Source organism: Pipra filicauda, unplaced genomic scaffold, assembly GCF_003945595.2.
Source record: "Pipra filicauda isolate LSUMZ 115617 unplaced genomic scaffold, ASM394559v2 scaffold213_size2393758_pilon, whole genome shotgun sequence".
In the NCBI taxonomy this organism is placed as follows: Eukaryota; Metazoa; Chordata; class Aves; order Passeriformes; family Pipridae; genus Pipra; species Pipra filicauda.
Genome location: NW_024104325.1, coordinates 610,633 through 625,057, shown reverse-complemented (window position 1 = coordinate 625,057; position 14,425 = coordinate 610,633). Strand labels below are relative to the sequence as shown.

The window sequence follows — 14,425 nt, the reverse complement described above, 5'->3', positions numbered from 1 at the left end:
TGTTTAAAATTAAAATGCATGCAACAGCAGACAAAACAAGGCCGAAGCTTTTGACACACCTTATAACTTAAAAGTAAATCTGGAGAACTACTTTTCTCCATAGAGATCCACTTGAACATATTATTTGTTATGTCATGAATTTGCATGTGGAAGTATGTCACCTGTCCCTCAGCACTTCCTGTCAGAGAGGTTTTGTGATTAATGGCTCTTTGCTCTTCAACACTAATTCCGAGTACCTGTGACAGGACTACTAGCACGTCATTTAACTCTAACACATTTTCCTGCACATAAGCAGAAAATCCCCTAGGCAAAACAAGTTGTTCAATTGCTCTTACCAGCTGTTCACTGTTATAGTGACCTTCAATTATGCGATCATAGGAGATTCCCACGGGTATAATTAGGACATCAGGAGTAGCATTTGAGAAGAGAGCATCCACCACCACAGATAAAAGACCTGCTCTAGCTCCAGATGCCTTTCCACTTCGAGACCGTGTGCCTTCCAAGAATATTTCTAAAAACTGTTGCTGTCTCAACAGTTCTTCTATGTGCTGAATACAAAAAGATTGGAAAAGAGAAAAAATAAATATCTAATTATATTGGCAAATTCACATTTGAAATATATTGTCAGCAACCATTTCCTTTTAAAAGTATCAGAAGATCATGAGTTGGCACGAACATTTGTGAAAAAAAAGCAATAATTAATGCTTGACACAAACCCAGACGAATCTGCAACTGAATTTGCATGAATATACAAGCAGTATAATGACTTTTGTTCAAAGAGCATCTTTAGCAACAGTTGATCTAGTCAATTCACATTCATCTCTTCTTCTGGTTCCCCAGCATATCCCATCTTCCAAGATGCAAATACAGCTATTATACTGAATGGCACAAAGGATTACATCAACCCATCATAAACAGAGAATTCCATTATGTTAACAGAATCAGTGTAGATATGCCTCAGAACAAAAGACATCAGAGAAACAAGGCCTAACATTAATTCAGGGAGCATTGATTCCACATTCTTTAGCAGCGATTATGCAAGGTGGAAATCTGCTCATCCTCAAAGGGGCTGAGCATTCAATTTTCTTTAATTCTATAAATTCAAGAGTTCATACAAAAATGAATCCCCTTTTTGCAGCACGAAACCAAAGACAAATTCAAAGCAGTAAAATAGATCTCCAGACAGATGGAACTCACTTTCCCACTTGAACCCAACTGAAATGCTACCTACAGAAACAACAAGAAATGCGTACCACATAGAGCAAAGCTCTGTAGAGGAAGTCCTTACGACCAGGACTCGGATCCAACTTCCGGCGAATGAAAAACCCTCCTAGCTTGCGGATCAGCGTGCTGCAGAATAAAGGATTATACTCGTTGAACTTAGTTGCAGGAAGCTACTACACATCCAGCACAAAATTCCTAGCACACAACAAGAACTGAAATAATTGACATTCCCAAAGACTAAACTGTACTATACTACTTGCACATGACAGGACCATACAATTATTTCTCCATTTAACTTATGAAACAGGCTTCTCTATCCTGTCCTGCTCCATTTCACTACCTTGACAGGTCACTTTCTGGGAGACTTGTACACTGAGATGCTGGTGATCCACCTAACAGTTAACCTGAGCTGTCCCGAGTCTGTGCTGTGCTGCACAAACAGTATCTTCATGCCCATGTTGCACATACGCCTCAGCTGCAGGATCAGCTCAGCCAGCTCATTTTAACAGAGCAATCGGCAGGTAGCTCCCACTTCACACCAGGAATTACAACACCTGCACGGTCTTGCCTTTATCTTACAGTGCAGCAAGAAGCTCTCACAAGAACATCCTTTCTGCTTGGCAGAAGAAATGATGAATAGAGTTGTTTTCTTGCAAGCAAATCCTACACCACCTCAAAGGACCAAATTGGGGTAACCCTTTCTGCAGACAGGGTCCACAGGCTGGCTGTGGATCAGAGGCCTGTTGAATTCTGCAGAACACAGGGTTCCCAGTGCCTAAAGGGATGCTGGATTATCTATGCTAATCTCTCTTTCCTTATACTGCTGGCCCTAATAAATAGCATTTTAACTGATAATTTGTAGAGCCTGAATGCCTTTCTCATGATGATTATTACAGACCAGCACCTACTGGTGCAAATACCCTTGAAGTCAAGGTATCCTCCTTCTTTCCTCATCACTTCCTGCAATATCCAGTGTCTTTCTAGAAATCGGTTATGGCCAAATTCTGTCTCAATGGTAAAATATTGCATAAAAGACCTTAGGTTCTTCAGCCACCAGAAAAATAATTTAAACACAGACTAAAGTGGAGTACTTTCCCACAAAGTATTATTGACCCAGCAGTGTTGCTGCCCATTAGCCAGCTCACCAAATCTCATGAAGTGTTGTCCATTCACTATACTTTTTCACAGTCATCTTTTCCTAGTCACCTATCCACTTTGAGACTCCTAGGACGAAGGAATACCCTTCCTTACCCTACTTGGGTTATGATAGAGCTTCTCTCTCTGAGCGTGTTATACATGATGGCCCAGCAATACTCAGATATTTTTGTACTTGGACATAAGACATATTGCACAACAGGTCAGATCCCGCCACCTCAGTCTTTTTCAAATAAGAAGAGGTTATTACCTGAAGATGGGGATGTTCAGATTGTTCCCTGCAGCAATGTAGGGTGCTTTGATGTTGTGGCAGAAAAGAATGAATGTGAGAAGCAGGTAGTCAATGTGGGATTTGTGAACAGGCAAAAAGATAAGAGGTAAATTCATCTGTGGTGGGGAGAGAAGGAAAAAAGAGAGAAGGCAGTTGGTAAGAAATGTGGAATATTACTCCTTTTTTAAAATCCTTCACTGAGATTGCTAGCATCATCTTCTCTGAACTGATGGTATTTTTCCAGTTACCATCATTGAGTTTTTTTACTTCTGGTTTTCCTTCAGCTGTGACAACGAGATATTTTTAGTCAACCGTACTTAATTTTCATGGACTGCAGTTTTCAGTTGCATGCATTACATTAGCACTAATTAATACTCCCAGTTTCTTCAGACAATAATCAAACAGTTAAAGGGATGTGGACAAATCTTCAGTGTCACCAAAAGTACTGGTATTTCCATTAGATATTAGCAAGGATCTATGAATAGTGGGGTTCCCTAATACTATAATCAAAAAACAACAGAAAATAATAGGAACCTTTTTTGTTTGTTTGTTTCATTTATCTAATCAATATTTTTAAGGTAAATCCTGCAAAAAGAATCAATTTGAGTGTAAAGAAAATGGCAGAATTTAGGAATTTGTTTGACCAATTTCAATGAGTATCAAAGAACTGGGAACGTACTGCTAGTAAGAAATAGGAAGAGTTTATTTCTTAAAGATTTTTATTCCAAATCAAGGTAAAAGTGAAAAATCCTAAATATATCTACTAGTTTATTATTGGCTGCCTCAGCTTAAAAAAAGAAGAAAAACGTTGGATGCAGGTTATCTGAGATAATCACGCAGTCTGATATTTAAAATTTGATACTGAAGCAAAGGTAAAATCAGAATTCCCATCATATTTTAGGTTACACAACTCGAAGAGCATTATATTTAATTAAGAACCCTATTTCACAGATACAAGACAGTTCTATCTACAATCTCACTTCATACAGACTTAGCAAAACTCTCATAACAATAGAAAGTGCTGTAAATATTCACAGACACTACCTCAGAAATCTACCTTATTAGATTTTTTCCCACCCTTCCTTACCTCTGTTGCTGCTTTGACCATTTCTATTTGACCTCTGTGGATCTGGATATTCCAGAAAAAGCTGTTAAACAACTTCAGTAACACCCAGCCAGTCAACCTAATGGAAGAGCAAACAAAACCCAAAAAGCTTCATTCAGTTCTGCCTCTCTTTTATATTGCTTCTCTACGACTAAAGGCAAAGCCATAAAATCTGATTACTTTATATTCAAACAAAAATACTGTAAAATCCAATTGCCAAACAAGTTTTCATCTATGGTTAGTAACCACATTTCAGTCTCCTGTAGTTATGACACTGATCAACCTCAGTGAAGCCTGTTCAAAGGGTAGGACCACCATCTGTGGGGAAAGTTAACTGAGGTCCTATGGTCAACTGTAATAACTAAGTTATTACAGCTAATTAGGTGATATGTTAGGTGACTGCATGTTATCTAGGAGAACTTACAACAGTTACAAAAAATCTAGAACTTGCAACAAAAAGTTGATGAACTAGGAACATGACAAATTCATGCTTAGTTGTAAAGGCACAGTAGAAGATTTTATCTAAAATAAGACTCTCTCTGATGTATTTATAACTACAGATTAGAATATTGAATAGGCTACTGGAAAAATGATCTTTCACAGTCCATGGTGCTGCAGATAACTGCTCTTGCCCATATGAGACTGAAATTATGCCAATATTGGTCTAAGCATTAGTACTAAACCTAGTTTTGAGAGGAAAAAAGAGTTTGTATTTAATCTTGTAAGATTCATCCCTTGTAAAGGCAGATGGTTTCTGCTGCATCTGAAAATGAAGAATAACTACTATTTTGTTAGCTAATAATAAAAAAGGGATTTTTATGAATACTGTATATTTTTAGAATAATTATTCACCTTTTATGCATTATGTGTTACAAGCTCTGTTGTTATTATAAATAGCTTTTCCATTCTTCCACCCACTTAAAACACCAATGAGACATTTTTCTCACCTGATTAAAGCAGGTGACACATTAGCTGCCATTTCTTGGAGTATTTTCCTAGCTTTCTTCTTCACTTTGTTGATAGCTTTAGGATCCGTTGGAGTAAAACTACCTGGAGCATTTGGTTCAGAAGCTTCATCTACTATGGCCTTCTGGACTCTAACATTGAAAAATAAAATGTATGACACAGAAGAGTGCAAGACACACACAACAACTGCTGAGAATGTGCTCTGCATTACTACAGGAGTAAACATTAAAAAAAATTTACACTGAAGTATTGTATACTCCACATGCATTCAATCTAATTCAGTAGTTTTCTAAGCTCTGATTTAACATGCAGTTGATGGTTGAGTGCACTCAAAGTTGACCATATAAAACAGTATATATGCAAATCACAGGTACTAATATTAAGTGACTGCCAATTTTCAGAAATGGTCAATAAGGTTAAAAATTCATGAAGAACAGATGAAATCTCTTTTTTTTTAATATTTTCTTTTTCCTGTCATAGCACTTTCACTTACCTCATTAGACAGATTACTGCAGTTGCTATTTTGAACTTCTACAGTATTGTTCCCCTTGAATTCTCAGTTTTACAAAGTGTAACAAAATCTATAAGGCCTATTTTTCCCATTTGAAACAAATCTAAGTGAGATTAAGTGGTTTAACACACTATAACTATGGCACAACGCAGTCTGCTTTACTTTTCAAAAGCAACACTATCATCTTCAGATGGACTCAAACATTAAAAATTCAGGAGAATTAGGAATGTTAATGTAGGCAGTGCATGCCTTCTGACAAAAAAGTAGGCTCAAGGAGGGGGCATGCGGTTGAATTTCTTTATGTACAGGGAAAACTGATCCCTTAATAGCTAATCAAGGGCTCAACATGCCATTTAAAACGTGATCTATGAAACTGAAAACAGGCTCCTCAAAGTAAAGGGTGGGAATTTCACTCTACAGCCTTTTTCTATTTTTGCCTCGTGCTCCAGGTGTACACTCAGGGTACTTCAAAATGCTGTTTTCCTATTACTTCTGAAACACTGACAATTTCTGATGACTGCAGTATGACTTTGGTGGTAATGATTTACATGAATTAGATAAACAAAAGTTTGAAGAGCTCCTGTGTAGCAATTTATTTTTCTGTGTATTGGCTGGTGCTCTCCCACTAGGCATCACTCGTATGGAGACTTGTACTTCTTTAATCCCCTCTTTTACTATTCAAACAGAAATTGCCAGCTACAGCCCTGAAAGGCTGTGCTAAAGACACTGTATTTTCTGGTATTTTTAACAGTCTGATTTCTAAAACTTGCAGTTTCCAAATTCTTATATCATACATACTAATTTAAAAAACAGTTTATTTTGCATTATCTTACCTGTTGTTATTCAGCACATTTTCTGTCAGATTCTTGGCAAACATACCCTTATGAACATCCCTTTCTTGCACAAAAAGGACATAACAAAACCGTCTTGCAAGCCACCCCCTGTACCTACAAAAATAAAATGGGTATTTCAGTGTGATTATCAAAATATTTGACTGCCAAAAAAAATAGTATGAAAAATACCTAAAATACAATTAAGTAGCAAAAGTAAGTAAAGTTTTATGAAGGGCTGCCTAAAAGCTTCTTTATCTGCTAGTAAATTGCCAATATGTCCATGTTATAGATGAAGTAACTCATATACAGCACAAAATATCTGAGACAACTGGGCTCTGCATCACTTCAGTCCAGGGTGACACTGGCCTTAAAACACCCATGGTATCACAGGAAAGTAGTAAACAAACCAGCATATACATTTTGTGCCTCTGCTGGAACCAACTCCCCAGCTCAATAAGGTCAAAAGAAGAGGTAGTGGTGATTTCCAATTTGTTGACTTTCCACCAAGGAAAGTAAATGCCCAGCTAAGAGGTTTGTCAACTTCTTGAAGGCACATGGGTCCTCTTGGGAAAGCTGCTCACGTAAGCACAGGGTAAACTCTCACAGATACTTCTGAAAAGAAGTTTGCATTAGCCACGAAAACTAAAAACGCTTTTTTAATAACTTTTTCTTCCCTCCTAGTGTTTTTAAACACCCAGTTTTATGTGCCTCCTACACACCTTATCCTTGCAAAGTTTTAGCAGGAGCAGAACCCCTGAATAACAGTAAATCTCTATAAATTCAAGTGTTTAAGGCAATTTCTCTTATGTGGACAGTCTCTTCTTTCCAAATTAACCCTGTCCTTTACTGTCTAGATCATATAAGCAGCAATCACCTGAGAAAACACTACTTTGAACACCAAACATCACAGAACATGCAAGTGAAACAGGAAGGGTTAAAAATCCCCAGCAGTGAATATGCACTAGTATTTTCCTCCTCACCCCCCTTACCAGGCCAGGACTGGACAAGCCACCACTTACGTGGGTCACCCCACAAAACAAACAGCTGGGACGCCGGAACAGCAGAGCTGATGCCACCAGTCAGAATTAAGAGTTGGACAAAAAAATAAATTCTGGCCATTCCTGAGACCAGAGCACTGAATATTACGTAAAACCCTTGTCCTGAGGTCTGCTGGTGCAATGCACGGCTGATTTTCTAGTGAGTGTCCCAAACTGAACCGTGGGTGGTTTCCATGCTGGAGTGCCGCCAAGGTCTCACTGCTTGTCACCACCTGGGTTACTGATCTTGGCTGTTAAAACTCCCTACCACATTTCAGTAAATTTATACATGTGTTATAAACAGCTAGGAAAGATGAGAAGGAACTTCTACACTGCAAAAGGCCAAACTACCTGAGTACACAGGCCACTTGCACTGTAATTAAGATGAGTGAACATCCACAAGCCACTGGCACAGTCTTGACGCATAATGGTTACACAAATATTCAGACCGCCTCAAAGGACAAAGAATTTTGCTATTCATGCTGTCAGAGAAGCAGACTGGTAACTCTGTTTTAATTGCTTTTTTCCTTTTCCCCTTCTCTTTGGAGTTTGAGAGCCTTATTAATTTTTCTAGAAAGCAAAGATAAGGATATGCTTCTTTCTGACAACGATTTTGGTAATTATGAACATATCATCACAGCAGCATACAGACATTGCAGGTATCTGTCAAGGTATGAAGACCTCTACATTCGTTTTACAGCTTAGACATGATGTAGTTTAATTAGAAAAATCTGTTTGCTGATCATGTAGCAATGAGAAAAGACAAAAACCACACAGAATGGACTCAGTCAAGATATATTAAAAAACTGGCAGTCATACCTCAGCCAAAGGCTGTGATAACGTCTCAATACAGTTACAGTACTCCAGCAGTTAAAGAGAATCCCTCTTGCTGTCTAAGCCTGGGAAACTGTGACTTTGTAACCACATGGGACCACAGAACTTCATTAAAACTGTCATTTTTCACACCATAATGACATTCTGAGCTAAAGGCATTTATTTCAGAATAGTTCATTAACCCATATCTTTTGCCTTTTTATTTCCAACTTAAGTAACTTTGACCATTCAAAACGATTCAATCATCAGACTTCTGAAACTAATTTTAAAAAAACAGTTAAAATTAAACACTATTTCTGTTATTATTCTGTATCCTAAACTACAAGCTCAACTCTTAAAAAAAACATAATTAATTCAAGTGTAATAAGGAACAGTCTCTAACATTAGCTTCCTCCCTCTCAAGCACAGCACAATACTGCCTTTCTTCCACTCAGACACTTTGGCTCATTTCTTTTAGGCTGCTGGCCTCTCTTTGTTTGCTCTGACTCTATGACAAACACTGCAGGACCTGCTTACGCTAATGATTATTGAAAAAAAACTTAGCAAGCATTATTAACTTTCCAAAGAACAGAATATTTGTGCTTAATTCCAGTATCTTTGTCCCAGAACTCAAGATATGCTTCCATTAGTGCAAAGATACATCATCATTTTTAGGTCATATACACCATTTTTCAGGAGCTGCACTCTGCCACTGAGGCAGAAAAAGTATCTTAAGACATTCAGATTTAATTGCCATTACTGATAATAGTCAATGCCTAAATTGTGAGACAGATCTGCTCAGTAAATTAAAATGAAGCCTGAAGTCATTCTGCGCATAGGAATAAATCAGCTTTTCTCAGCATTATGCCACAGATGTTACCATTTGCACTAAAGGATCTAGAGGTGCTCTGGTTTTTGTGAAACAAGTTTGACGCTTACGCTCCTTGTCTATAACCCCAATGGACTTTGCCCAGTTCCCAAATACACACAGCCAGATTTAACAAGTACATTACTTTCCTGAAGGCAGCACCACTTTCTGCATTTTAGGACCACAACATATATGCACTCAGTCTGGACTACCCTAGAGATTTCTCTGTCATAAAATCAGAACACATTGGATTTTAAAAGTAAAAGAAAGACTTGCTACATTACCTTGTATGTGTTTCATTGATATATATGACATTACGTAGACCCAAAGAAGGAATACTAGAATTGAAAAAGTTATCCTGTAAAACCAAGAAAAGAAAAGACTGGTGAATTATTTCGTTACATAAGAATAGCTGTGTCTATTACACTCACCATAACATTTAAGACAATGCAATGTTTTCCATTTGTACTACAAAAAAACCCCAAACCAGAGAAGTACTGAACCTGCTCATACAGTACACACAAACTGTTCCAAAACAAAAATGAAATTCAAATCACTATTCCGAACTCCAATACTTTCACAGAATTCTCTAGGCTTTACTGCGTGGTTGTATTGGCTGTATTCTTCAAGCCACAATATTTCATTGTATTCTGACGCAATATAAACCAGGACTTGTCATAATACAGAACTCATCTTTAGACAGAACTTTATTAAGCCACATTCAGCATTAGTATAACCACAAGCAGTTGACGCCCAGCCTGTGATATCCAGTTTGCCAGCAGATCAGGCATCATGTAACAACAGCCCAAGGGTCAGGATATCCATCCACAGTTCGGTGGCAAATCTCCACATTCCTGCTCTGCCTGAACAACAAACTCAATCCAGCCTTCTAGATCCTTGTTACAGACTCCACATTCCAAGCCATTAACTAGGGAGAGTTTAGGAGCAGTTCCACTCTAGATAAACAAATATTCCTTGGCAGAAAGACCTAAACTTTAATCTTCCATATTCTGAGGAAATACCTTGACCGAGAGGCTAATTTCTTTCTATCCAGATAATACGCAATTATAAAACTGGTACCATGCCAGCAGTGAATTACAGCTAAAACTACTGGAACTGTACATGTCAAAGAAGACAAAAACAGGACAGTGAAGGAGAAAGATGGTTACCAGTAGCAGAGCTGCAGAACAGTCTCACCACCAATTCTGCAATGCGAGTCAGATAAGAGTCATTTGTTTCTATTTTGTTTAGGACATACTATTCGCCACAAATTAAAATATACAAGTGTCCTATGTAATTTGCAAATCAGGTAGAAATTATGGGCTACAGTGGGAGCACAGAGTCTTCTACCCCCCTGCTAAAGCATAACTGTGCCGTACATTCAATCAACCAATTGTTGCTTTAAGCTCTTAAGAGGAAACTTCAAGGTAATGCTAATTTCTTTGACTATTCACTGGTGATTTTTTGTGGATCTTAAAAGTTGATGAAATGTTCTGGCAAAGAGAGGAGAAGTGACTTGTTCTTGTTCTCCCACAAAAAAAACAGCAACAAAGTTAAGTACCACAGAATGCCCAAATCCATTCCAGTGCTCTAATCGTTAAGTTATAACCTCGCTCTGCAAAGCTCATCCTCCAGCTGTAACGTCATACTTTAGCTTTTCCTTATTTAACTCTTCCTCAATCCTGTGTCAGGCAGAGGATCTGGTTCTGTGAGACCAACTGAGCCGATACAGGATCTCTCTACTGCTGCAAGAAGCCCAGCTCCCACCACCACATCCTACCCTTTCCTGCTGAACACTATCCCTCACCTCTTAACTAAGAGCATGTCTAGCATTCACCACATCCCTTAATGAGCCACCTTCATTCAGACAAGACTGAAAACTAAGAACTAGACTAAAAACTAAGACTAAATGAATAAAGCAGGTAGTTTTCTGCTTGATTAGTGAACTTGATCAGCCCCTAGGAGAGCAAGAAGGAAAATGAGAGGGAGACTCAAGACCTGCCACTCTCAGAACTACCAAGCTGTTAGTTTGGCCGACACACTTAAGGAAAGCTGTCTCACTCATTCATTCCTTTTCCTTAAGAGAAATAATTAAAAAGGCAGATAAAAAAAATCTGGAGTCTAAAGAGAGGATCTTCTTTGTTACTGTCTGTGCAAGGATGGTATTTTCTCCTTATAGCAGAAGGCAATAAAGGGCTCGATAGGTTATGCCCCTACCTTAAGAGGGATCTCAGGATAGTTAATTAGTCTCCTATTAAACAGACAAAATACAGAACAAGATTTTTATTTTTAAAGTGTAATTCCCAGCTTGAGATGAATAACCTAATTACTAACAGGCAAGTTACTAAATGTATAAAGCCCTAAACTGAGGATTCATACACAACTTTTCACACGTCAAAGCACTTCACTTGTCTGTTGGAAGTAGTCTCTCAGTTTATCTAATTGTTTGTCTTGTTTCCAAAATCATATGTAGCCTTCACAGTACATTTGGATTTCTACACCACATTTGTGTATCATTGCTGGAATGTTCTGCTCTGGCAGAGGAATCGAGTGAAATAATAACTTCTCCTTGGTCAAAGAGACAAGCAAATTTTCACTCTAGTTCAGCCAATGATGGAGCTCAATGCAGGTGTAACTGTGCAATTTAAAGCCCGGGCTGTACACATAGTCAAATTACAGGACGAACTTATTGCAAACTATATTATGCCATTTATCAGCATTTTGCATCTTCAGCTTACAGAAAGCCTGCCCACTGCAGTTCAATGAAGTTCACATTTCAAATCAGTTTGCGCAACCTCTTTAGAGCCACCATCTTGACACTGTTCCCAGCAGACAAATATTTCCACTATGGCAACTGGTACTCCTTGTTTCCAGGCTGGGCAGAGAAGCAAGGAATCAGCCAGGTGTAGAAAACTGACTTGTTCTCTCATGTACAGGATTGACCACGTTTGAAGGGAGGCATACTGCTTAGTTTTGAAACTGCATTTATTCTGTGGATAGAGAAATAAAGTGTCCTAAAAGCAAGCTTTAACGCTTTCATGTGCACCAAATTCCTGTTGTTAATTTAACAGAGCAGATAATTTTGCCATACCATTTCCTAGAGATAATTCTGTGGAGCTGGAGAGTTTTGTGCAAGGAGTAAATTCGCACTGAAAGGTGAGAGACTAAGCATCACAGCAAGTCTGTGTCATCCATTAATTCCATGACAAAGAAATATAACCACAAACAATGGTGCAAAACTTTATGAAGTAAAAACACTGTGACCTTAATTCTGAAAGTAAGGAAACTACTGAAAATTCATTATGCTGCAACTATGCATTATTGTCAAACATAATCCAGTCTATAATCTTCTTACCCGGCTCTGGGGAGTGCATACATAGCAACATCGTCCCACAAACGGCCTTTTTCTGCTCAGCAGAGCCTCCTTCCATTTTAAAGTGGCAGATCGGAAAAGAGTGGGACGAGAGTTATACTCTCCCTGCAGAACAAAAGACCACTGTGTAAATATGTAGAAATATATGTTTTACTGTGTATGGGAAAACTTTGAGTAAGAGGAGTTGTCAGACGAACATACACACAAAAAATTACCCCTCAATTACATGAAGCACAAATTTTTCCAAGATTTTTCTAAAATAAACTATGTTATCTCCAGATGATGTGATTTTAAAAAATAAAAGCAAAATCTCAGTGTTGTACTGATGTATCTAAGCACTGCAGCACATGCTGACACACAAAATTTTAAAAGAAACAATAACTAATTAAGAAACACCAAGGAAAATGCCAGCTGAGAAAAGTGAAAGAAATTAACAGTAAATTACATTCTCAATAGTGTAAACGTGCTTGTAATATGAGCAATATATTTCAAGCTTCAACTGAACATCACATCTGTAAAATTGCAACAAGACTCAGTGTATCCAAAAAATTAACTCAGCAGACTCTGAAGGCACTTTCCAGCAGTTTCGTGTAGAGTGATATGAAAAAGAAACCCCTGTGCCTTCTCCAAGGTTACACTGTCTATCTGAAGGTTACAAAACCAAATAATCCAAAGTAGCTGGATTCACAGAACTTATTCTCCATGTTAGAACACTATGTAAAAATTGTTGTTAAGTATGCTTTCAAAGATATTGATTGTTTCAATTAAATTCTACTGAATTATTGCTTGCCTGAGAATGAGCACTGGGTTGCCATTTCTAAACCATACATTTTATTCAAAGGGAAGTTACTTTCAGTATTAAAAGGGAAGGTACAGAAACAAACCAAAACAAAACCAAAACGATGTTTAAAATTGCACATTAACGTGGAAGAGCAGCAGGGTAGGACCAATACCTTAAACCAGCATAAGGGCTGTAAAACACAAATACATCATCATAGACTCAGCCCAGTGAGAAACAACCAGAAAGTCAAAAGCAATCCTGCAGATGCCTAAAAACTTAATTGTGCATATATCACACTTGGCAGGAGTACTGAAGTCACTTGGGAAATATTCCAAGGGTAAATCTTCCATCTGAAATAAAGAAGCATCAAGACCTAAGCCTGCCATAATCCCTTTCTCTCCAACTTTCTGTAATGCTAACACCAAATTAAACCGACTTTGTAATAGTGTCCTTCTTCTGCTTGCCTCCAACCCTTCACTGAACTCACCACTACTTTCTTAGAAAATCTCCTTCCTATCTCTTCTGTCCTGCCTGCCCTTATCCCACTTTCTCACAGATCTCTTGGTTACTGCAGCTTGCTGTCTGATGTCATTTAGCTCTAGCTAGATAGAAAACCCAGCTGCCAGGACATCTGTCTTTCCCCCTCAACTCTAAACATGTCTTCAGTTCTTCTTCCAGATCAAGTTCAAAGCCCTCCTCTCCAAATCCATATCTAATTTCTCCTGACCTACGCTGCTAAACCAACCAGCATCAACCCAGTCCCCGTGTGGCTCTTTTGGCTCCACCCAGCCCAGTCCGCTCACTGACACTTTGTCTCCTCCAAATCCCAAGACTCACTCAACAGAGGACATAGACTTTTAATAGGTTCCTTATTTATATCCACCAATTTTTTCTGCCCTCTGTATTGCATGAAAAGCTCCAGCTTCAATGGCTACGTGACTTTGCATCTTCAGCTTCATGCTTCTTTTTACCTGTGCATTTTAAACTACATAATGCAGAAGAGCAACAAGTTTTCTATTTGACTTTCTGCTTCACTTTGAGCTACTCCAGAATGGGATTCTGTACATTTACTGCTACATAAAATGATTAGCAACATTACACCAGAGGACTGTAAGACTATCAATAGGGTTTGATAGGGTTTTTCTTTTCTAGCAACATTAGTCTTTGGCACAGAAATGAACTGTTGGATCCTCCTTACATTTCAAGTTAAATTAAAACCAAACTGTACCATGCACAAGAGAAGTAATGCCTTATCTTTGTTCTTCACAACAATAAAAATGTCCACTTTCAACTTGAAGAAACAATAAAATAAATATGGCCAGTAACATTCACAATTTTTACTTACCCATTCTTCACTGGAATGCTTACATCTACTGATGCTGCAGTCTGCTGAGGCGGACAAATAGGAAACATCTATTGTTCCAAGGGACAAAGCAGTTTCATCCATGACACAGGAGTGGAACTGAAGATCAGAAACTGCAAAATAAT

At 38.2% G+C, this 14,425-nt stretch overlaps 1 protein-coding gene across 2 annotated transcripts in view; it reads right to left on the bottom strand.

The window, feature by feature from the left end:
• GPAM (glycerol-3-phosphate acyltransferase, mitochondrial) overlaps positions 1–14,425 on the bottom strand; it is a 32,990-nt gene that overhangs the window by 16,732 nt on the left and 1,833 nt on the right. For both annotated transcript variants that reach the window (XM_027750078.2, XM_027750080.2), the window contains 9 exons: positions 14,283–14,413; positions 12,139–12,261; positions 9,068–9,141; positions 6,066–6,179; positions 4,703–4,852; positions 3,738–3,834; positions 2,630–2,766; positions 1,254–1,350; positions 336–548 (listed from right to left, as the gene is read on the bottom strand). In XM_027750078.2, the coding sequence (XP_027605879.1) occupies positions 336–548; positions 1,254–1,350; positions 2,630–2,766; positions 3,738–3,834; positions 4,703–4,852; positions 6,066–6,179; positions 9,068–9,141; positions 12,139–12,261; positions 14,283–14,384 (1,107 nt within the window). In that variant the 5' untranslated portion in view covers positions 14,385–14,413. The remainder of the gene's footprint in view (positions 1–335; positions 549–1,253; positions 1,351–2,629; positions 2,767–3,737; positions 3,835–4,702; positions 4,853–6,065; positions 6,180–9,067; positions 9,142–12,138; positions 12,262–14,282; positions 14,414–14,425) is intronic.